This window comes from Catharus ustulatus, chromosome 8 (genome assembly GCF_009819885.2).
Source record: "Catharus ustulatus isolate bCatUst1 chromosome 8, bCatUst1.pri.v2, whole genome shotgun sequence".
NCBI lineage: Eukaryota > Metazoa > Chordata > Aves > Passeriformes > Turdidae > Catharus > Catharus ustulatus.
This window is the reverse complement of record NC_046228.1, coordinates 206,276-230,232: the sequence shown is the minus strand read 5'-3', so window position 1 is coordinate 230,232 and position 23,957 is coordinate 206,276. Positions and strand designations below refer to the sequence as shown.

At 42.8% G+C, this 23,957-nt stretch overlaps 1 protein-coding gene across 3 annotated transcripts in view; it reads left to right on the top strand.

Annotated features, from left to right (window-relative positions):
* Positions 1 to 23,957, top strand: part of INPP5A (inositol polyphosphate-5-phosphatase A) — a 182,043-nt gene that overhangs the window by 150,434 nt on the left and 7,652 nt on the right. For all 3 annotated transcript variants that reach the window (XM_033066179.1, XM_033066180.2, XM_033066181.2), the window contains exons 10-12: positions 1,583 to 1,678; positions 2,012 to 2,086; positions 13,570 to 13,643. In XM_033066179.1, the coding sequence (XP_032922070.1) occupies positions 1,583 to 1,678; positions 2,012 to 2,086; positions 13,570 to 13,643 (245 nt within the window). The remainder of the gene's footprint in view (positions 1 to 1,582; positions 1,679 to 2,011; positions 2,087 to 13,569; positions 13,644 to 23,957) is intronic.

The window sequence follows — 23,957 nt, the reverse complement described above, 5'->3', positions numbered from 1 at the left end:
TAAAAATATAAGGGCTCAACTCGCTGCTTTTTATTTGTACTGTGCCAAGGGGCAAGGGCCTTTATCAAGGATCAAATTTTTATCAAATGGGAGCAAAATGTCCGTGGATGGATTGTTCCCGTTCTGGCACTGGGATCCTCAGCTGAGATCCACAGTATTTGGAAGCAGTTGGATTTTTGTTTAAATACATGTTTGGCATGAATTTCTGCCTTCAGGAGAGGGCAGGAATGGGGAAAGAAGTGAGCTGTAGTTCTTGGTGTTATGTCTGGTAGACACTGCACCTCTGATAATGAATCCAAATATAAGAATTTCTGTCATGGAAAGAAAGAAGCTTGTAGTAAGATGGGGAAGTCTGTAAGACAGAACATATTTATTTTACAAATTAATATTATGCAAAATGAAAACCTTTTGTCTGGTTATTATTAAAAAGAATGGGGTCAGCAGAGCAGGGAAGTTACCTTTTTGCTTCTCCTTGGCTCAGTTATTTTCTTTAGCAAAAACCACTTTTCTTAAGAGCCTCTAGCAAGATAAGGTTTTATTCAGAAGGAAGGTCTTTGCCAGTGTCCATAGCCAGGGTGTGCACAGATCTGTAGCAGTGTGTGCCTCAGCAGCATCCCTGGATGCTGAGCTGCTTCCCAGGTGTGGAGACACTTCTGTGTTTTTGAACAATGCCCAGTTTGAACAATTTCCTCAATTCTTGACTTTTTCCTTGTGGTTCTCAGCAGCCAGGCAGGGAGGCTGCAAAGCACTTTGTGAAATGTGCCCAGTTAAAATGTTAATGTGGAGATCCCTGCATTTCAAAGCACTTCACATACTTAAAGCTGTGCTAACTGCTTTGCTAAAAGCTCCAGATTTTCACCTGTTGCCATAGGAGGAGGCAGCCCTTTGAGCAGCCCATTTCATGTCATTCCCAACCACCTGTGCAACTGGGTCCCAGCCAGGCCAGTGGATCAAGGGCCAACACTTGCTTGGAAATTCATACATCTGTGCCTGATAAAATGTTGGTTCCTAATGTGTTTTAGGCACCCAGTCCTCAGCACATCTAGAGATGTGATGTTTCTTATTTAAAATTTGCTGAATTTGCTATGCAAAGTAAACTGTGAAAATTGCTGTCAAATTGTGTAAGCGTTTCTGGGACTTGCAAAGTGTAGCATGAATTTACAGGGCAGATGTTTTTGCAAACAAGGGCTAACTCACAGAACTGTAGTGTCAGTGTAGTTATCAGCTCTTAAGAACAGGACAAACCCTGGTCATTTTCTGTCAGCAGTGCTTTGGAGGATGCTTGCAAGTAATGTGTGATTCAGCATAGAAAGAACCTGCCTGCATGGTACAAGCTGAGCGTCTGCTTGCCTTTCCTGATTGATATTTTCTTAATATTGCCTGTTTCTCTCCAAGGGGTAATTTAGCTTATTGTTTCAAGTCCATCATGAGTGGAAGTGACTGAAATTATCAACGCTTTGTATTGTGGCCCACAGCAAATTATATTTGGTGGGGGGCATTGAAGATAACATCTGTTGAGAACGTTCAGTTAAATCTGCTGCATATAAGCTTGTTTCCCTTTCTCCCCTTATGTTTTTCTTAGACACTCTGTGCAAAGGCCACAATGCAGACCATCCGGGCAGCTGACACAAATGAAGTAGTCAAGCTAATATTTCGTGAATCTGATAATGACCGAAAGGTAAACAACTTAATGCTCTTGGCACCCCTCTGTAAATAGAAACAGTGTTGAATGTTCACTTTCTTTTCTACAAAGCATGAATATAGTTGTTCCAAACTGATAATGTAAAGGGAGGGGAGGATATAGATTGTCACACCTAATGCTCAGTTAATTGGATCTGTTTAAGCGATTGCCAGCCAAGCAAATGGGCAAGCTGACAAGGGGCTTTGGACATGTGGAAATGTGTGGTTTTAAAGGGCTGCCTGTCTCTGAAAGGGTCACTGCCAGCAGCTGCCTGTTGAGTCGCTGAGCCCAAGAGCTTTGCTGACCTTTCTCTCTATTTTTTTTATTTAGGTTATGCTGCAATTAGAAAAGAAGCTCTTTGACTATTTTAATCAAGATGTATTTAGAGACAACAATGGCACTGCGGTAAGTTCACTGCTAAACCCTTTTAAAGGAGTAAGTTGGGAACTCACATACAAATTACATTTCTCTAACCAGCCCTTTATCCTTATCACCCCTCCTGTCTGCAGAATGAGAAGAATAATTCAGCCAACACAATAACTGCTCCAGATTTCCTCATAACTTAGCCAGTTTTTTTGTGTACACACTCAACTTTGGCATGTTTGCCTTCTTTTTCATAGAAAAATCTCGTAAATTAAATGTACACAACAATTCACTTTTTTTGTCTATCATCTAGTCTGCATTTCTTCAAGCATCCTGTTTTTCCTCCTAGCTCCTCACTGTGCATCACACAGTAACTTAGGAAAAGCCCTTAAATTTAAAGCCCTTCTGAAAATACCTGGGTCTTCCAAGTGTACAAAAATACACTAGAAACACAGGAGTAAGTAGAATAGCAATCTCAAGCTGTGCAGCAGACTGTCACTGTTTGGACAAGAATACAGGGCTTCCCAAGAGCATTAAACAGACAGGGAACACAAACACTGATTTGTAATAAGAACTCTGATTTTCTGTGGAGAGGGGCATCATATGTTCTTTAATGTGATTTTATTTCAAATGGGAGCCACTTCTTTTTTGGAAAAGCTGTGCATCACTGCTTGCAGCTTTCTCCATTTCATCCAGGGTCCCTGGTGTTCTGCATTCCAGGCTGTTGGAGCTGTCTGCAGGGCTCCAGGACCTGGAGGCAGCTGAAGCCCTGGTACCTCTCTCATTTAAAGCTGGCTTCACCTGGGAGATTGATTCCATGTGAGATCTGAGGTTTCACTCACCTGTTGAGGTTTGATGAGTCAGACCCATGAGGGATGAAGATCTGATCACCCTCCAGCGCTGTCCCACAGTGTGGCTCACCTGGCCTGTGCTCACAGAGCTTCCTCAGTGGCACTGTCCCTTCAGATGCGCTTACTGCCAGACCTGCTTGAGCTCTTTGCTTTCAATTTACACTGTCCATGCATCCCTGGGAAATACTTAATGTTTCTTTCACTGATGTTTAGCAGTTTTGGGGGCATTTAATTCAAAGCAATAAGTCTCCTTCCAATTCCTTTTTCCGTATTAATCACATTCCTGACCCAGATTTTTCCTCTGTGTTTATTATTATGATAACTTTTCCACTTTTTTGTAAAACAACTCAAGTATTTGTCATTTATGTTTTCCCCCAGAGCATTCCTGAGGCTGTGTAAAGCTCTTCTTGGTGCTTGTTTGCCATGTCCTGGTGGTATTTTGGGTGGCTGCTGCTTGATTTACATACAGGGCTGTGGGGTGTGAAGGTGCAGGCAGAGTCCTGCTTAAACACATTCCATTTCAAAATCAGTAGTCATTTCTTTCATGCATCAAGAAGTGGGAAATCTTCCAGATCAAACATGGAAGAAAGAGATAAACGATATAATGAGCCATTGGAGATAATCTAATCTTCATGGTCTAGTTAAACACGCAGCACCATGATCACTAAAAACAAACTACCTATCTAAAACGATAAATGTCTGTGTGCCGAATTCAACCCAAAAAATCCATCGCATCCTTCATCAACCGCCGGTCTTGTACCAGCCTGACAGAAATTTAATTCAAGCTGGCTCCTGAAAATAATTATTGTATTTTAAGAGTAGTAATCATTGGTCGGGACATGATTGAATGTGTCCATGCCTATTGACTTTTTCTATGATTTATAGCTTTGTGTAGTCGATATTCCCATCGAAATTGTATAATTAATTATAAGTGGGGCTGTCAGGTCTGCAGGATGGAGTGCCCTGATGAGTATTTGGGAAGATTAAATTTTCCTTAGCTGTACCAATGCAAGGCTTGGGAATTTTCACAGCACTGGAGCTGTTGGATAAAGATGTTTTCTGTGTGTTTAGCAACTGCTTTAGCTCAAAATCCATTGATTTTTCAGAGGGTATTTTTTTATCAGTGCCGTGTCTCTTCAGTAACATTGGAATGTGTAGGGATGTGACAAGACCTGACAAATATTTATTATCAACAGGCAATTTTATCATTGTCCACACACAGCTATTCCTTCCTTTTTACGTTGTAATCAACAAAAAGAATTTATAAAAATGATAATTTTTTATAAAAAAAAAACCTGATATGGATACAAATTACCTGTTTAACAGAAATTCAGTTTGAAATGCATACTGTGATCTCTCAGGTCTAATTTTTCCAAACTAATCTGTAGCTTATTCAGACTTATCTGTAGTTTATTCCAAAGTTAGCTTAGCAATTACCTATATTGATTACCTCAGAGTCCAATGACTGTTCTGTATCGTTGTATTTCAGAAAGGAACACCCAGATTTACCCGTTGTGTGGTGATAGGAAAAAGATAAAGCCTATTTGAAAGCAGCTGTTGCAGTACTGCAGAAGTGTTAGATTGAATCCCTGTGGTGCATCAGCCAGAGCAGGTGTAGCCCCAGCACCTGAGCTGGCCTGGGGGTCAGGGGAGGCTGTTTTAAGGAGCACTGACAGGTGGGCAGGGGCAGGGCAGCAGGCACAGCCCCTTCCAGCGTGCCATCAGACAGGTCCAGTGGAAGCTGCTGCTCTTCAGTCAGAAAAAGCTCAGCGTTGGTGACCGGGATGGCAGCACCCAGCCAGGCTGTGCTCACTGCTTCCGTGGTGTCATCCTGCTCCAGGGCTCGCCCGTGAGTGGTGGAAAAGCACAAATGAGGCTTCTCACACCTTCCCAGAGCTGCAGCCCCTGGGTGGGAGCCAGCAGTCACCCCTCTGGTCCTGCTGCTCTTGTGGCCGGCAGGTGAGAGCCCTGGGCTCTGCCTGCATCTCCTGGCGGGGGCTGAGCTCGGCCACCCTGCCCCACCAGCGTGGCACTCACACCAAACACCGTGCAGCTCTGCACTGCCAGCCCTTGAGTGATAAAAATCAGCGTGCCAGTGCTCCCAGGAGAGGGGCAGACGGTTCTGGAATAAGCCTACATTTTTACCAGGTATTTGAGGATTCTTTAATTGTTTGTGATAGATCAGGCTATAAGCGGGTTTTTTTTCCAAAAGGAATTCCCTGTTAATTTCAAAACAATCAAAAGAAAAGCAAGCCAAGGGTAATTAAGTAATGAAAAAAATGTAATCAGGTTATTGACTTGTACCAAAGAACCACAAGCTAAATTGTATTTCTTCAGTAGTCAATTAAATAAATATATTGTAAGAATGTAAAACCTGTAATGACTGCAGAGGAATGATTTAATCATCAGGAATCATTTTATAATCTTTAACCGCAATTAGAAATGAGGAATGGTACCGACATTCCTGCCTTTCCTATGATCTGTATTAAAGAATCAATCCAGGTAGGAGCTAATGCACTGTTCTCAGGATTTTGACCACAACTGTGTAGTAAAAGTGATCAGTGAATTAATTGTCTTAAGAGTGGAACCTGATGATGTTCCTGCTAAAATCTTGGTCTCTTTTTTTCTATTGATCTTTGTGGAAGCTGGTGACTAATAGTGGAGCTGTGCTTGCTCTGGTGCTCCTGCACCCTGCTGGCCCTGCTGTCCCTTTGTCCTGCTGTCCCTGCTGTCCCTGGGTCCTGCTGTCCCTGGGTCCCTGCTGTCCCTGCTGTCCCTGCTGTCCCTGCTGTCCCTGCTGTCCCTGGGTCCTGCTGTCCCTGCTGTCCCTGTGTCCCTGTGTCCCTGCTGTCCCTGCTGTCCCTGTGTCCTTGCTGTCCCTGCTGTCCCTGTGTCCCTGTGTCCCTGTGTCCCTGTGTCCCTGGGTCCTGCTGTCCCTGTGTCCCTGCTGTCCCTGGGTCCTGCTGTCCCTGTGTCCCTGCTGTCCCTGTGTCCCTGTGTCCCTGCTGTCCCTGCTGTCCCTGGGTCCTGCTGTCCCTGGGTCCTGCTGTCCCTGCTGTCCCTTCTGTCCCTGGGTCCTGCTGTCCCTGTGTCCCTGTGTCCCTGCTGTCCCTGTGTCCCTGCTGTCCCTGTGTCCCTGCTGTCCCTGCTGTCCCTGTGTCCCTGCTGTCCCTGTGTCCCTGTGTCCCTGCTGCCCCTCTGTCCCTGCTGTCCCTGTGTCCCTGCTGTCCCTGCTGTCCCTGGGTCCTGCTGTCCCTGGGTCCTGCTGTCCCTGCTGTCCCTTCTGTCCCTGGGTCCTGCTGTCCCTGTGTCCCTGCTGTCCCTGCTGTCCCAGCCCCCACTGGCCCATCTCCACAGGAACACAGAGCCCTTGTCCTTGTGGGCTGGGCTGCTGCACACAGCTCCTGGATCACCAGAGGGCTCAGAGGGCACTGGTGGTGTAGCAGCAATAAATCCAAACCAGATCCAAGAATGTTATGCTGAGAAGCCCAGTGATTCCCAGCCTGGATTTTCATGGAATGGAAGTGGTTCTATTTCTTGCTTTAATTGTGCAGCAGCTCTCTTGGTGCAGAGGGCAAACAGTGAACTCTTATAAGGAACATCTTCTGACTCAGTTTCCCTTCACAGAATAACTTCCCTTTATTCTACCTGTGTTCACTTCAACTGCTATGGTATGAGAAGGAAATTATAATGTGCTGCAAGAACAGATTGAGTTACAGGTTTTGTTTTCCCTCTGAGAAGTAGTGATTTAAAGTGATCCATTATTGTGCTAGTTAACTTAGAGATGTTATTGCAAACAGCATTCAGGCAAACATACTTTTAAATTTTAAGCAATTTCTTGGGAGTGGGGTAGCGTGTAATCCCAGGAAATGCTGAAATGATACACAAATTGAGCAGAAAGATGTAGTGTGCAAGGACCTCTATTAAGATTTTTGTGAGAATGTGTATGCTTATGAAGATTAAGGATCTGGCGTCACTGAAAATGTATTAATCAATAGACAAGATATAGCACAATGCACTCTTCCCAATGGCCTTGGCTCTGACCCTTTTAAAGATAATGGGAATACTGTCCACTAGGAACTAGATTAGGACGATCAAGTGCATTTCATCAGGGTTTGACTTGAACCATGATCCCAGAGGTGAAAAGGCAGAGGTTTATCCACTGAGCCAACCAGCCCCTGTCCAGATAAAATCCTGAATATGATGTATAAGGGCAAATTAGGGTAGAGAAAGGAAATTGATTGCTTACGACCATTGCTACCTCAGACTGGTCAGAAGGAAATCCTGCCATCCTGAAACTGCTTCTTGTATTTAAGATAGTCTTCTGAGATGCCTGATTTTCATAAAGTATTAATAGGAAAATAGCTGCATGCTCTGCTTTATTCAGAAGCAACATCCCTGTGTTTAGGATTAGTTGATATGCCACTGGATAAACTGCAAAATGAGAAATTACAGAGATAGGAAATATTACCAGTAAATTGTTCTCGTTAGCAGAACATAAATGTAAATCCAGATTACACAAACAAGTCAATCTAAATGTGTTGGGTTAGCTGTTTACTGCAAGCTTCAAATACATTAATTACTCTGGTGTAAAATTTGTACATAGCACAAAGTTACAAATATTATTTCATTACCTTTTCCCCCATCCTGTTCTATACAGCTGCTATACAGCCTAAGGATAATTCAGGTCTACTGTGATGTATTTATTTTTTATGCATTGCTCTTGTTTAAGTGTAGCCCTGAGAGTAGGTTCAGCACCTGTATTTGCACTCTGTAATCCAGCCTGCAGTGTGATCTGCTGATGTGTTTTGGCCCTTTTTAACCTGTGTGACGTGGAAGAGAATATCCAGGGGGGCAATGCTTGCACCTGCATTCCAGTCCCCAACTTCTTGGGTCTCACCATCATCCCTTACAGTTAATATTTGTGCACACAAGCAGCATACTTCCACATCTTGCCCAAAGTCTATGGCAAGCCCAATAAAACCAGAAAGGTGCTTAATTGTGCTTAATTGTTTTTTCACCATCTCTGCAGCAGCTCAATCCTCTTGTGCTCCCCTGATTACCTCCCAGATGAAAGCTTGCATGCACAGAGGATTGCACAGAGAAAAGCAAATACTGAGTTGAATTTGAAAAGTAAAACTTGAGGAGCTTTCATACAAAAGGCACAGCTAGAGATGAGAGGTGGGTTCTGGTCCCTGTGTTTTGTTCCGTGGGTGTGGGGAGCACAGGCTGCACCCTCTCTGCTGCTCCCAGGAGCTCCCTCCTGCAGCCCCACACGAGGAATTTGAATCCCTGCTGGAAGAGCAGCACCTCGGGTTAGGTGTCAGGGAGTTCCCAGTGACCTTGTGAGATAGCTGACTCTGTGAGGGCAGCAGGGGAGTGATCTGAGCTCCCCACACCCCTCAGGGGCATTGGTGTGCCTCTGTGGTCCTGCCTGTTCCCCAAAACACTCAGGCCAACCAAGCCTGGGGAAATCTTCAACCCACAGTGGGACTTTTGCCCAAGTAAGAAACAGTTTTTAGTCATTCCTCAAGAAAATTCCATTTTTAACCCTCTACAGGTAATTATAAAACTCTATTCTCCATGTTTCATGCTTTTGCCAAATTGCAGCTCACAAGCAGCTGTGTAGCAGGATAGTGCATGGTGGTTTGGATTCCCCAGTGGGACAAACTGATGTTTCACAGTAACAGATACATAAAGTTTGATGAAATAATCCATTGAGTGTGTCATGTTCACAAGCTGTATATTCCTAATTAAAGTTTTCTGGTTTTAAAGACAGCATCCACTCAGTCATTCCTGCTGCGTGTTCCAATAAGAGGGGTGAGCCCTGGAACTGCTGGCAGGGGTTTGATGCCAGCTTACCCACAGCAGGAGTGTCAGCCCTCAGTGCTGCTAGCCATGCACTGCTGTGCCTCACCCTCCTCATGCTGAGACCAATCTCAGCCATTTCTCTGTGTGCCACAGATCCACATTTATTAGGTGTTTGTGATTTGACAACACTGCCATTCAGGATATATAGATAGATATGTGCAGAAATATATTCTACAAAACCAGCAGAAATGGTACCTTTCTGTTCAGTGATTTGAATTTTTTTTCTGTGAAACATGATTTTAAAGACTGGCAATGAGAGAAAGAAGATTAAGATTTAAAATATATAATAATAGATCATTTTACATAGTCTTTGTTAGAGAAAGAAGTAGCTTTAAAATCAGGCACAGTTGTGTATGGTATTTTCATGGATAAGTGGGAAGTATCAGCATTTCCACAGGCCTTTACCTGAAGTCAATACACTGCTGAATCAGTTTCTAAATAATTTGCTGTGACTGGAAAGATGGATAAAATTACTGTCTTTCAAAAGTCTCTTGGAAAAAAAACGTATGCTCCACAAGACTGGCAAAGGAGGTTACGGTGACCAGAGTCCACGTGTTTTAATTCTCTGAGGTCACTTCTGTGTGCTCATCTCCTCTTTTTGGTCTGAAACTTCATTTCCCTTTCACAGCTGTGAATTCTCCTGTGGGCCCTGCAGATGGATTTGATAAATGCTGCTAATATCACCTCCTGATCTACCAGTGCTCTGACTTTGGTCTGTAGGTCTTGATGAGTAATTGCCATTGTTCTACTCCAATGACTGAATTAAGTTGCCCTGTTTGAAGGGGTTCATACATGTATGGTTTTAGCCAAGGTGGCCCATTGCAGTGTACCCAATAGATGCTGACCTTTTACCAGTGCCTCATTGCTTTAAATTGAAGCAAGCAGAACCTCGGTTTCTGCAACTGCCTAAACTCTCTTACAACCCTGTGATAATGTAGAAATCTAGAATTTTGTGCACTGCTTTCTCCTCCACCCTGGCACATAAATGCATGTTACAGCACTGCCAAAAAAGGGGAGCAAAAAGTGAGACTCCTTCAGCAGGTTTTACAGCATACCCAGCACCCTAGGAAACCAGCAGTTTTGATAATTCCATTAGGAGGTGATGGGCACTGCAGCTGACACAGACATCAGTCCTGAATGCTTTTAATTCTCCTCGAATTAAATAGGAATTATCCTTTACTGCAAATGCAGTCATTCCTACACATACTGCCTGGCTGCACTCCCCACAGTGTGGAGTCTCAGCGGCTCAAAGGTTAACTATTGATACACTGGATGGATGGATGGATGGATGGATGGATGGATGGATGGATGGATGGATGGATGGATGGATGGATGATGGATGGATGGATGGATGGATGGATGGATGGATGGATGGATGGATGGATGGATGGTATTTTCATCCAGGTGTTCATCAGACATTCCTGTTGGGCTGGTCACTGGACATTGTAGAGCAAACATCCTGATGTAATATCATCAACTCGGTGTTGGAGCAGATAAAACATAGACCCTGCATCATATTCACTCTCATTTAGGTATAAATACATTGGTGAAGCTGTGTTTGGAGAAAAAAAAGTCTTTTGAAAACTGCCTATGACATATAATTCTGAAATGATCTGCCAGTCACAACATTTTAAAATCTCTGTGTAATTGCTCAAATTACCACAGAATGTCATGTAACACCTTAAAGATTTGGTTCTTAAGGATGATCTTATTATGAGTAAATTAAATAGAACAATATATTGATTTTTAGCATTTGAACTTATTTTTTTTATCATTTTCAAGGCATTTAGAGTGACATACATGGCATACTCATGTTTCCTGTTCCAGCAATGGCATTATTCATGGTGCTGATTGGTGTACAGTGTGGAAATGAGTGAGCAGTTTGTGGTGAAATTGCCATGAAGGGAGTATGTTCCAGGTGGGGTTTTTTAAAGACAATGTTTGATGCTTTAAAAGTAAAGGCATTACCCTGTGAAATTCTGCCTGTTCCTCAGTATCATCTTGCCCATGTTAATTTTCATTCATTTTCTGTTGTGCCAGGTTGCTCCAGGTGCCTTGTACCTGTCCTAAAGCAGATATACTTGACTGGTGCCTTCTCTTACTAAAGCTGCTTTCAGGGCAAGTGACATTTGTAATTGTTTATGACAAGACCTAGTGAACACCTTGCATTTGCATCAAAAATCCTGCATTTTGAGATTACAGGCTTAAATGAGAATGCAAGTGCTTTTCACACCAAAAAATAATCTTTAAAACACTCTCTTCTACAACTGCAGTTTTCTCAGAATGCACAGTTCAGTTTTCATTATCCTCCTTTCCTCTCCTCACTGCCTGCAGTGCTGCCAGGCAAGCACAGAGGCTGGACGGGGTTCCCAGTGCTCACCCTAGCACACAGATAACCTGTCCTTGCCCTCAAAGAGCGAGCAGCTGTCTGTCTGCACACGTGGTGGGTGTGTTGGACAGAGGGGACAGGCACTGTAACACAGTACCTGTATAGCTGGGAAAAATAATTTATACAAGTGCATAATTATTTAATATACAGCAGGAAGTAAAAGCTTTTGCAAGTAAGAATTCTTCACCATGAGCATTCCCTAAATCCTTCTAGGCACCTAGCTAGGCTTTGGCTTCAGGTTGAAGCTGTCCCTGTACCTGGGGAAACTTGGGAACTGGCAGCACAGCACACAATGCTGTCTTGTTTCTGTTATCTGTCTCCAGTGTCAGCAGCTCATCTGCATAGCACAGACACTACATACACAACTGCAGCAAACAAACACAGCAGAAACTTCTGGGGATAATAATGCACATCCAAATGCTTAGTCCTTTAAACCCCAGGCCTCACTGAGTTTGCAAATATCATAGCAAGAACAATCTGAAGGTATAAAATTTTGAAAATGTGAATTGGTGTGAGAGGACAATGCCTCTATTGAACTTTGCCAACCCTTGGGATGCCCATGAGTAATTTATACCATTGTGTTCTGTGGAGCATTGTTCTTTCATTCAGTCCTCGCAGTTTAACACTTCAGAAACAGCCTTTCTCCTCCCTCCCCTTCCCTGCTCTGAGCTGTTTACTTGGAGCAGCAGGAAACCTGTAAAAGCAGACATACATTTCAGTTAATAGTTTTAACTGGGGATGGCAGCTTGTTTTCCTATCCCAAATTCACGTAGATTGGTATGTTTAAAGTGGAGATGCATGGAGCAGGGAAGGGATGGTAACCTTTATTTTCACAGCCAGCGTGTGTGTATTGTGGCTACCAATCTCTTCTGCTTGCTGGAATACAGAATCACAGTCTGGAAACATTCATGGTGATGGAAACATCCATTTATTCTTCAAGTATGTTGAGATTGCTTCAGTTAAACCAGCGAGTGCTGGGCCAGCCCAACACTTTAAGGATTGAGTCTATTAATTGGATACATACTGTAGGTTTCCACACAGATATTTTGAAATATTTATCCAAACATACTAAATTCTCAGGCTTTCAGTCAGATGTTAAAACAAGCACAGATTGTTGCAGTTATTGGTACTACAGAATCTCTCCAGCGTTGACAGAGTGTGGTTGAATGCAGCAGGGAAGGCTGCCCATCATCTGGCATCTTCAGGTGAAGCTGCTGCATCTGGCATCGTGGCAGGAGAGGCTGGAGCGAGGCAGGGAGCTCTCCGTGGAGAGAGAGCTAATCAGCAGTGCAGGTGGTTCAGGTAGCTGCTTTTCACACAGATAATTAATGTGTACAAGTAGCTGCTAATTGCACATTTCAGGAATGATTTATGAGGTGACAGAGGGGAAAGAGGGACACGATCTCATTTCTTTGGGAACCTCTGCCATTGATACAATGGTATCAGCACAGCTGTGAGATGGGACATGATTAATGGACAGTGGGCAAACAGGGCTGGGTGCGGGACAGTGCTGGGACACTGCTGAGAGCAGGGCCAGCACCGAGCTGAGGAGCTGTGGTGTTGAGCCTGCAGCTCCCTGGGAACGGGGCTGCACCCAGCCAGCTTCTGGAGTAACAGGGCTTGTGTCCATCACAGCAGTTACTGGTTTAACAATTTAACTGGGGGCAATTGTCATTGGGCTGTTGTCAGTGGGTTTGTGTTTATTAACAAAGACTGTGGACATTTATTCTCTCTGTAGAGGTCCAGGGGAAAACAAATGTGACTGGGACTGATATTTATACAGGACATTAAATCTAGACTTCTGAACATCTCTGTTGAACACCTGCCCCTGGTGCTGGTCCTGGCTGCTGCCTGGGAGCACCTTGGAGCTGCTGCCAGGTTCTGTGTGCTGTCTGCCCTGCACCATCCCGGGCAGGGCACAGGAGCTGCTCTGCCTCTGCTGGGCAGGAGGGATGTGCACATCCTTGTGATTGCTGTACCCGCTGATCTGCACCAAAGATAATACAGAGTAAAATGGTGCATTTCACTGACATTCTCATGGGCAGGTTAGCATATCAGTTTGCTGTTCTTTTCTAATGCTAATCTGGTTTATCTCTGAAAAGACTGCTAGTGAAATTTAAAGAAATGTAGCCTTCCTGAGGTATAAGTGCACTTGCAGGCAGTGCTGTGAAGAGCTAGTGTTACACCTTTCACTGAGGAAAATGAATGTTTCAACACTTTTCTCATGGCACTGTTTATGTATCAAAATAGTCCAGACAGTTTTGCACTGTGTTATAAAAACTATTCTACGGAGGCTATACCTCAACCTGTGTGTGATCATAGTCTCTTTTTATTTCCTTTTATATAATGTAGTATTTTTAAATTGCTGCAGTTCAGCATCAAAGACTGAATGCATTTATTTCTATCTTTTATAGCTTTTAGAATTTGACAGAGAGCTGTCAGTCTTTAAAGACAGATTGTATGAACTGGACATCTCATTTCCTCCCAGGTAAGATTCATATATAATCCATTTATTTAACTAGCTACAACATAGTTGTTATTTGCAATGTTGGTAAAATGTGAATGTTCTCATGTTTGTTGCAGAAATTGTAATGATCTCTGTTCCTTTCACGGTTGTTTATTCTCCCCACATCCCCTCCATCACTAATAAACCTCACACCAGTAGCGCTCCGGAGCTCATCATTCGGGTTCCGCCGATCCTGTCTTTTATAGCTGCTCTTAAAACAGACCTGGCACGGTTGTGTGCTCAGAGGTGTGCAAGGACTTTTAAGCACTGGCCCAGACCACCTGTTAAATCACATTATTGCAGCCATAAAGACAGTGTTTGCCTGGGCTGTTTGATGACTGCGAGCAGTGGCACTGTAGGAGTGCAGAGCCTGCTGCCATCACAGGGAAATCCAAGAGGAACAGCAGGAGAGAGGACAGGAACGTAGATTCTGCTTTTCCAGTTTCAGTAAACATCATGTAACTGTTAAGACTGTTAGAATAAACTGGTTGGCTTAATACACGTGCGTGATTTTAGTCAGCCTGAGGTATCCCCGAGGTGTTACAGCCATCAATGGACAACTATTGCTGTCATACAAACCCAAGCTTTCTCAAATGGCAGTCCTATTCAGGAGAAATCTGTGGCAGATGTGGTGCCATTTTATACATGTATGGTCCCTTTCCAAGAGTGAGGAAGTCAAATTTCATAGTTGCTTTCAAGGGAAAGAAATACGGCATTCATAAAGAAAAAAATTTAAAAATAGTAGAAAAAAGGCAGATAAAACTATGCTTTTTATATACTTTTTTTTTGTTAATAGATACAATATGTTTAAATACTGCTATTTTATGGCTCATGGACAGACAGAAAAGTATGATGTTTTGGCATACACTAAGAAAAAATTTGAGAAGCTTGCCTTTTGTGATCATAATCTCATTACTTCTCACCAGCCAGCTGTGATACTGATTTGTATTGATCCCCTGGGACACTGGAAGTATGCACAGAGCTACCACCACTCTAAATTGTCCTTATTGATTGAGTATGGTAACAGTAGAGCAGCAGGTGTGTACAGCCCCAAGTGTCTCCTCATCGTGTATCTGGTCAGGGTGGATGAAGGTGAGGGGAGGTGATACAACTTTTACACCACACATACTCTTCTGCTTCATTGTCCAACATCGGTGCTTTCAGCCAGAGCAAGGCTTGCCAAAAACACATTGTTCCATGGAGAGTTTTCAGCTTCTTCAGACCACTCTGAAGCTCTGTAAGAGCTTTTCAGTGTCACGCTCCCCCCAAGTACAGACCAGAAATTAGGTGTGAGTAGTCTCTGTGTGTTTTAGTTCTACTCACTGTTTCTCTCTTTGCAACTAGATAATAGTAATAATAGTAATAATAGTAAATAATAATAAATTAATTAATTAATAAAATTTTATCTACTGAAAGATGGCATGTATATATAAAGAGAAAACTGGCTTTACATGCCTTTTTCACCCATCCCTTCTTGTTTTCTGTGCCATGAGGTTAGGACTGCCTTGTTACCTTACCTTACCCTATTGCCCATCCCGTGGTCCTTGCATGGCCACAGGCTCAGTAATGTATTTTTAATAGAATACATTATTACTATTTGTAATCATACATAATTTTTGGCAGGTATAAATAATTACTTACATAATACTTCTATGAGATTTACAGTTAAAATTGAATTTGTATCTGTAAATGCAATGGTATTAAGGCAGCACAGCAAATTAATGTTCCTGCATACGCAAAGGAGTTTCCACAGACTCTGTGTTACTGCATGTTAGCTTCAGGACTTGTTAGTTAATCTGAATGTGGGAAGGATTGCAGAGCCACTTCTGAGCTCTCCTGCAGCCACCTCTACAAACAGCATCTCTGCAGGCACACATAGGGAACTCAGAACTAATCTATTGCTCTCCCCAGTGCAATACTGTCATTTTATACCAAATGTCTGCTTGATGTGCTGTGATTCTTCCTCCTGCCATGGTGCAGAGGGAGGGGTGCTCAGGTAGTCACCCCTTAGAACCATCTAGAACAAAGCCTTGACTGAGCTCAAGGGCTCCTCCAATCCAAACCATTCCTTCATTCTGTGATTTTATAGCACTGACAGCGTCTGCAGGCCTGCCAGTTATCTCCCCTCTGTTCAGCAGCTCTAAAGCATTTCCTAAACTTCTCCTCAGTTCTGAGTTCTTTTTAATTCTTTAATGTATGTGCCTAAGACATATCAGCTCACCAGCTGTATGCCTGTGCCCAGAGGAGCAGTGAATGAACTTCCAGGGAAAAGAGGCTCATCCCACCTGCTCTGGACCCAGATCTGCCGCTGCTGTGTCCCCAGGGCTCCCAGCACGTTCTGTCCGGGGCCCTTGGAGCCTGCAGGGCAGTGGCAGGAGGACAGCCTGGGCCAGGCATTCCTCTGGCCCTCTCCAGAGCCCACCCTGCCCTCACAAACCCCTCCTCTGTCCTGCTGAGCATGCCAAAGGTAAGGGCAGCATGGGAGAGAAGCCACAGTTTAACAGGAAACCACAGGCTATGTGTCAGGTCTGCTATGTTAGGCAACCTGCAAAAAAACTTTCCAACAGGGTATTCTCCAGACATTATTCACCCACTCCTATATTCCTGTATTTTAAGGTCTTTTTATTTTATATAGTGAATATTCATGTTTTCATCTTGTTACCCTCTGTGATCTAGTGTAGCCCATAGCAACCCAAGCCACTGGAGATTAAATACAATTTAGAAACTCTGTAAGCTCTGTCACTCACAGGCTGAACAGTCTGGCTATAAGCAAACAGCCCAGTGTGAGGCTGCAAAGGGCTCCATGTAGTCAACAATCACTGCAAAAGGCAGGAGGTGTGAAAAAAAGAAGTAAAGACATTGTGGTCTGTCAATATACAGGTGGGCAATTGTTACCTTTATCGCTGCTCTCCATTAATTATTGTAATTATTCTTGTAGCTGTTGTAGAGCAGAGATAGGAGCTGACTCTAGCAGGAGTTCACACCCACATACAAGGTTTGCTCTCAGATAAGGCTGCATGCACAGCAATCTCATGTATTAATCATTCTCTTAAAGTGACCTATTCTTGTTTGTTGTTGAATTAGGCTGTCATGTAATTTACTGGTTGGACATATGTTTGTGTCTTGGATACCCTGTGTGTGATATTTGTCTCAAGCAGACCCTCTGCACTGGCAGTGTCCTGGCTTTTGACACCTCTGAGCAGGAGACAGGCTGAATCTCATTTACTCTCAGCAGAGTGTTCCTCCTTTGGAATTCTCCCTTACACTGGTTTGTTATTCTGCAAAAATCTTATTTAGTCCATAAAATATTTTTTCTCTGCCTTGTACTTTGCCCCATGACCCTTCTCTGCTCTGGAAGGTTGCACAAGGACATCTATTTTTCTGGTCTGACTTGCACTGAGCCAGCCTGGTCTGCGTGAAGCAAAGCCCAGAGCACTCCCTTGATCCTTCCCTTCTGCAGAGACCATTCAGAGCTGAACCCCTGGGTGCCACTGCACAGAGCCCCAGGGTCACCCTTGGGTGTGAAATGCAAGGACAAGGTGATGGTTCAGGTGTCAGCAGGCTGCCCTTCCTTTCCAGTGCTCTCACTGCCTCTCTGCACGTTCTGTGATCATACAGGGCAGGGCAGCACTCATTTCCTGTAACATCTTCTCAGGAATGCTGCTGGCTCCTGTTGCCTCACAAAAGGGGAGTTGGGCACTCAGATTAAAAAGCCCTAGACTATTTTCATGCTTGCATTATCGGTTCCTTTTATAACTTTTTTTTTCCCAATTAAGAAGTATTTTCCACTGAACAGAAATACTTCAGACTCTGTAAAACACCTTCCAGGTATTAGTGAGGTATCTGAAATCACCCATGGATCTCTCAGCCCCCAAGAAACAAATTGCCACCCGACACGATGCAGTTGTCTGGGTGCTTCCAGCATCTGAGACTGAAGCACAGAAACGACTTCCCAGCTGGAAGCAGAGACACAGCTGTCATTTCCCCCAAAACAATTAGAATTTAATCATTACCCTGGTTTTTCAGACAGATCTTGCCTCCTTGTTTCTACTCACATTAAACCAGTGCCACTCTTACCAATTCTCCATTTTCAAATTGAAATAGGGTGTTTCTTTATCTTGTGAGGAACTGGAGAGCATTGCCCAAGGTTTGGTTTAAGAAATTGTGGCAAAGGGGAAAAGAAAGGAAAGCCAGTGAAGGAAAAACGTTTCAAAGATTTACTCTACACCCTGTGTAAGGTGAGGAGTACAGCCCAGGCTGCAAGCAGAAAATAAAGCATGTTCTAAAGAGTTTATGGTCCTTGCTGCCAGCCAGGCTGTCCTGCCTGAATGTACTGCTGAAAAGCCCACTTTGGAGCCTGAGCCCTGACCCATTTCTTGCCTCAGCTTCCCAGTTATTTTTTCCAGTATGAGACTTCGTAAATTTTAGCCCCAAAGTAATGTACTTTTGAGAAGTACAGGTAGGTTATTCCCAGAAAAGACATCGAGCTCAATCCCAGTCATACAGAGCAACATCAGGCTGTTCTGGTGTAACCATCAGCACTGGGTCCTTCCCAACAAGCCAACATCATTCATAATTCCATTTATCCATTGCTGTAGTAGCAGCATTGCATCCATTGTGTGGGGTGCAGCATTACTGCTATTAAAGCAATGGAGTGCATCACTCAGTGTTCACTTTCTGAGGCACTGCTATTGCCAATAATCCATTTTAGCATTGCCAAATAACCTGTTTTTGGCAGCTGGGCCTCCCCAGGACTCTGGGGTCAAGGGGCAGAGCACCGTGTGCCCATCAGGTGTGGCAGCTCTGGCCCCAGGCAGGTCCCAGTGTCCTCCTCATCACAGGTTTGGCCACAGGGTGGTTTTCAGCAGCAAGGGGAGATTTTCCCTAGAGACAGCATTGTAGGTGAATGTTCTTCACAGAAGGTGAAGGGTTGCATTATCTCTCTGCAAGAAGAAATAGCCCCTGGGGTTTTGGGGGTTTTTAACTGGAAAAGGTCCTGCAGCACTGTTGGTACAGGAATGCTCACTCTGAACCATATTACAGACCAGTGTTTTCCAAAGGTGTTAAGGCAAGGAGCAATATGCCCAGCATAAATCTATCGAAAGGATTCTGATAAAAATGCCATGTTGTTAACCCTGCTGTTTCCTGCTGTGCCCAGACCCAGGGCTCGAGTCCTGTTTATCCATCCTGCCCTTCACTGCAGGTTTGCCCGGGTGACCCCCGTGCCACTGTCACCTTTGACTGCCATTGCTGGCACTGTCACCATGGTGTTAGTGCAGCCTGTGCAAGTAGCAGCTGTTTAACACGTTGCTCTCTAACTCCTGTGTTTGCAGGGCTCTGTTTGCCCTCCTGATTTGGCTGAAGTGAGACACGTACCGAGGACGGTGGGCTCACAGAGCATCACCGAGGCTTAGGAGTGTTTTGGTACCTGTGAAGCAGATAATCTAATTCAAACAGCAGTGTGTCTTGCTGCTTAGCTTAGATCTGCTGCCTGAGATGAGCATATGAAAATAAATTACATGGGGTCATTTGTTAGGAAGAGATCTGGGGAATCCAACTCTCCCTTTCAGGTTCAGGGAAATAAAAAATGTTAATTTAGTCTTGAGGAAGAAACACTCTGGTAGCTGACAAAAATTAGACATCACCCTTTGATTAGTTGAATGGCATTTTGTTGAAATCACAGTTATGCACCAGCTCACACCAATGCTGACTGTAAATTAAAAATATCAAAATACTTTTATTTATGTCTTTGGCCTTAAAACTTTCAGAGCACTCAAAGGTTGTATTGGCAGTCCATGTTCACCATCCTTTCCTCAGGTAAAAGTATCTTAGACAATCTGAGAGCACATCAGAGCTGAAAGTAAATTGATCCAACATTTTCTCAGAAAATATGAAAATAGTAAATAATTTTCTTATGAAGAGTGATTGGGGTTTTTCCCCTTTGGAAGTTCTCAATGTCATATGTAAATAGAAAGACCTAAGAGTGAGAAAAGATTTAGTAAATGTGAGTACTCATACCTAATTCAAAAATGAAATGAACCAAATCAACACTGTCTCTCAGTTCTTCCCATAAAGAGCTCAGCTTTCATTGATAGTTCTATCCCATCTCAAATATTATGTATTGTAAAAAAATCGGTGATATAAAACATGGGGACAATTGACAGATGGGTGAGCACAAGAGTTTTTGAACAGGAGGCATTTCCACTCCCTGAACCATGATAAAGTTTGCTAAATGATCTGCATTTGAACCTAGATGTAGGACACACAGTTGTTCAGAATGACCTTTACTAGACCAAAAAAAGATCAAATAGCTGAATTTTCCCCGCTGTGGCCTAGTGAGTGCTGCACAGCTCCTAGAGCAGCACTGGCAGTGTGCTGTGCAGAGGGCAGGTCCCAGCAGCACGGGCTGTGCCAGCACAGCTGGAGCACAGCTGGAGCTCACTGCTGTGGCAGCTACAGGTGGGACCCTCCAGAGCAGCACGGCTTCCTGCTAGAAATCCATTCCAGCATCTCACTAACAGATTTCATCCACGCTCACACAAGAGAAGAGTTCATTAGGAGCATTCTTCCTAACTGGAAGTGCCAGTTAAGGAGACATTTATATTCATTTATATGTTGTTGGCTTGTGTTTTGAGTTAGGCACTGCTGACAGGATGCTTTACGGTGTCAGACGACTTCTCACCCTGCAGTAAGCATTTCTGGAAAGGTGTCTAATCACCTCTGACAATACCTGTCAGCAGCAGTAGTGCTCAGATATTACTGACCCTCTTGATGGCTTATTTTCCCCAACAGTTGCCAAGTAGTTCTCATCCTTATTGACTGCAGCAATGGTAGTTCATTGGACTGTTCCTTATTAACTGAGTAAGTCAGCAATTCATCAAAGTGTTTGGTTAAATTTCAACAATATTGAACATTATATTAATGATGTTGCTAGAAGTTTTATTCAGAAAATCCATATGACAGTAATCCTGATTAAATCAGTGTAACTGAAACAAAAGTTTGTGAAATAGGGTGGAAAAGCAGTTAGAAGCTGCATCTTGAGAAAGAGTAAATCCTAAACAACTGGAGATAAATTGTGCAAGATTTTCACATGCATGCTCCAGAACTGTCTGTCTGTGCATCATCCAGGGGCATGCACAGTCAAAGTGTATTTTGTATAATTCTGCTGGCTGGCATATTCAGAGAAGAACAGTCTCTTTTTGCTATTTATTACCCTTATGCTAACATGAGTGGTTAAGGTCCTAAATTCCAACTTCACCACTGTTTTAAATAGGGAATCAAATTTGTTCCACAGGGAATTCCCCATTTCCCCATTGTATTTTTAAACAGATGTAATACAGTGTGTGTAAAAAAAGTGTAACAGAATACTATGGAAGTGTGTACATCCTTACACACTCCAGCACCTGTATGTGTTAGCATTATAACTATTTATCATTTATGTTGCTGTGGTACCTAGAGGCCTTTATCTGTTACATCAACATTTTTCCATGAGCACTCCCTATTCATTCTCAAGATCACTGTTTTTCTGTGCATTACACAGGGTAGATTGTGATTGAGGCAGAATACTAATGAAAGGAAAAAATAATACATTCTTTCCTGTCTAATTATGGGACAGGGAGAGCTGGTTTTCCCTTTTTGTCTGCTACAGTCTTTGTCCTGGTAGTCAAGACTAATGAAGGAAGCACAGAAGGATGGCACAATGCTTCCCCACCAGGAGATTGATACTGGAATTTTATACTTTTGATTATTCAGTATAGAGTCCTTGAATTTCTTTTTATCAGATCTGCAGTTATTTTTATCAAATCTGTAATTATTTCTACAATTCACAAATCAGAAAATCTGTTGACCCGAATTACTAACTAAGTTTTGAATTAAGAACTGGGAGGTCCTTACTTGCCTGGAGTCAATGTGTTAAAAGAGGCTGGAGATGTCAGCAGAACAAATCTAATTTAATGCCCTTGATCACAGTCTTATTCCTAATGTCTTTTGGAAGATGGGTATTACAAGAATAGTTCTGCTTTTTGCCTGCACACATGCTTAAGTTTACAGTAATTTTTTAGAGACTGTAACGATGATTCTGGAAGCAGTCACACTATTTTCATGCTCACTTAGATATGGAACAGGATGATGGAGACAACTTCTGGGGCGTACAGTATTTGAAAGTTTTGTTCTGGAATAGTATCCATTCAGCAGTGTGTTTTACAAAACATTCTTCAGTGACAGTTATATTCCAGAAACCTTTAATAGAGCTTTTGTTTGCTAAAATCTATAGAAGATCAATGGCATAGAATAAACTAAAATATCCCTACAACTCAGAAAGACACATAAAAAAGAATCCCTCATGGGAATTTTGAGGCATATTTAGCTATGACCACTATTTGAGCCCATCTGCAAAAGAATTTTGCTTATTCCAAAGTGTTTGTGACCCCCTCTAGAGCATGAAGGAGGAGAGCAAATAGTTTTCCCAATTTTGGGGGCATGTATCTTGTTAGGATTTTTTATTATGTTAGTGTCAGCATTTCACTGAGATGAGGACTTCCACTGGCCAGAGGGAATGGAGGGAGGGAGCTTTTTTCATTGGGGTGCAGTGAGACACAACACTCCATACTTCTTTCTTATAAAAAGAAGAGCTTGCCTCGCTTTACTATGTTAAATTATTACCTACAGGTCATTTTGTCTGGATAATTTTGCAGCATTTATTTTCATCTCTGTCCCAGCCATTAGAAATCTGATTTGTCAAAGATACTTGTAAACTACAGTAACTTTTTGACTGGGTGATCAGTGCTAAGGACCTTGAAAAATTGGCAGAAGTTTTCACCCTGTGAAAACATTAAGATAAATAAAGCAAATTGATAAATACCATTTCATAGAATATAGGCTGTAGGATTTAGTGCTCTAACACATAGCAGTAACAGATCATTCCAGGTATGGAACATCATATTTCAAAAGCCATACAGTTAATGCTGTAAGAGGAAGGGTTATATGGAATGTGATTGATTCTTACACCTTTATGTCATAAAAAGTAGCTTCAGTTACGTGGGGTTCTGGAGTAAGTAAAGTAAGAGGTTATGAGAAAAAGTCAACCCTTAAGTTGCAGACAAAGAGCTTCTGCTACCAATATAGTATTACATCATCAAAATAGTTGACAGACACTCAGAAATAAGCTGTACTTCTGTATGTCAGTGAAGCAGCAAATTGAATTCTCATAATATGTTTTGAAAATGAGTCTTGTTAGGTTTGATGAGGTGGAAAACGTACGGAGATCACTGGTTTGTTCCAATACATTCAGTACGCTTTTCTTGGACGTTTGCCATGGCTAATCTTTGTAATGGCAGTGTAGCTTGTAAACCCATTTGGTAGAGAGCTGTATGTCTCCGTTTCAGAGTATCACGCCAAGCAGGATGGTAAATAAGTTTCTCTTCAAGCATGCAAACCATTTTTTTACAATACCAGAAATTATGTTTTAAGATAGATATCAGAAAAACCTCAGTATTTCCTTTATAAAATGCAAATGTCTTTTCAAATACACTCACACATACATATGTAGATGTTTGGGGCTTTTAAGAGTTTTATCAAGGGCCAACTTCAGTTGATTCAGGCCCAATATTCAAGAAGTTGAGCCTCACAAACCGTCTGGATTTCTCCGAAAACCCTTCTTAGCTACTCCCACATGCCATTTTGGAAATGGTCTAAGAGAAAAGTGTGCCTTACAGTGTGGTGAGCCATCATCGAAGGCAAAGTTCTGTCTTAGTAAACTGATGAGATTTGGATGAGACATGAAAAATTCTGTCCTTAGCTTGTTGATGTTGAGCTAGAGGTTGCCTTTTGGGTACTTCAGGTGATCTCAGCCCATGGGCTCAGACAGGTGTCTTACCTCTAGTTATATTCTGTAGATTAAAATAATCACTTCCTGTTGCCCTTTATAGCTAAGTTAGAATGCAGTGGAGATGCCATAGCACGTTTATGATGGCCCCAGAGTGTAACTATCATTTCATCTGCTTCTATTCAAGATGTCTTTACAAAGACATCCTAACAGAATTTCATAGGTACGGGATCTTCTGTAGTCAACATCACTTTCTTTAGATCACATTCCTGATTTCTTGGTTCTGAAGAAATCTCCTGCGAAGCCTGCTGTCTTGTCCTGTGTTCTTTTCTGTCACCCTTAAAGAATCCCTACAGGAGAGGTTTGTATACAGCTGCAGTGATCCCAGCACTCTGAACTCTGTCTTCTGTTAAATTATTCCTGGAAAACACCCCTTATTCTCTAAATCCTACAAAGAAATTGCACGAGAGGAA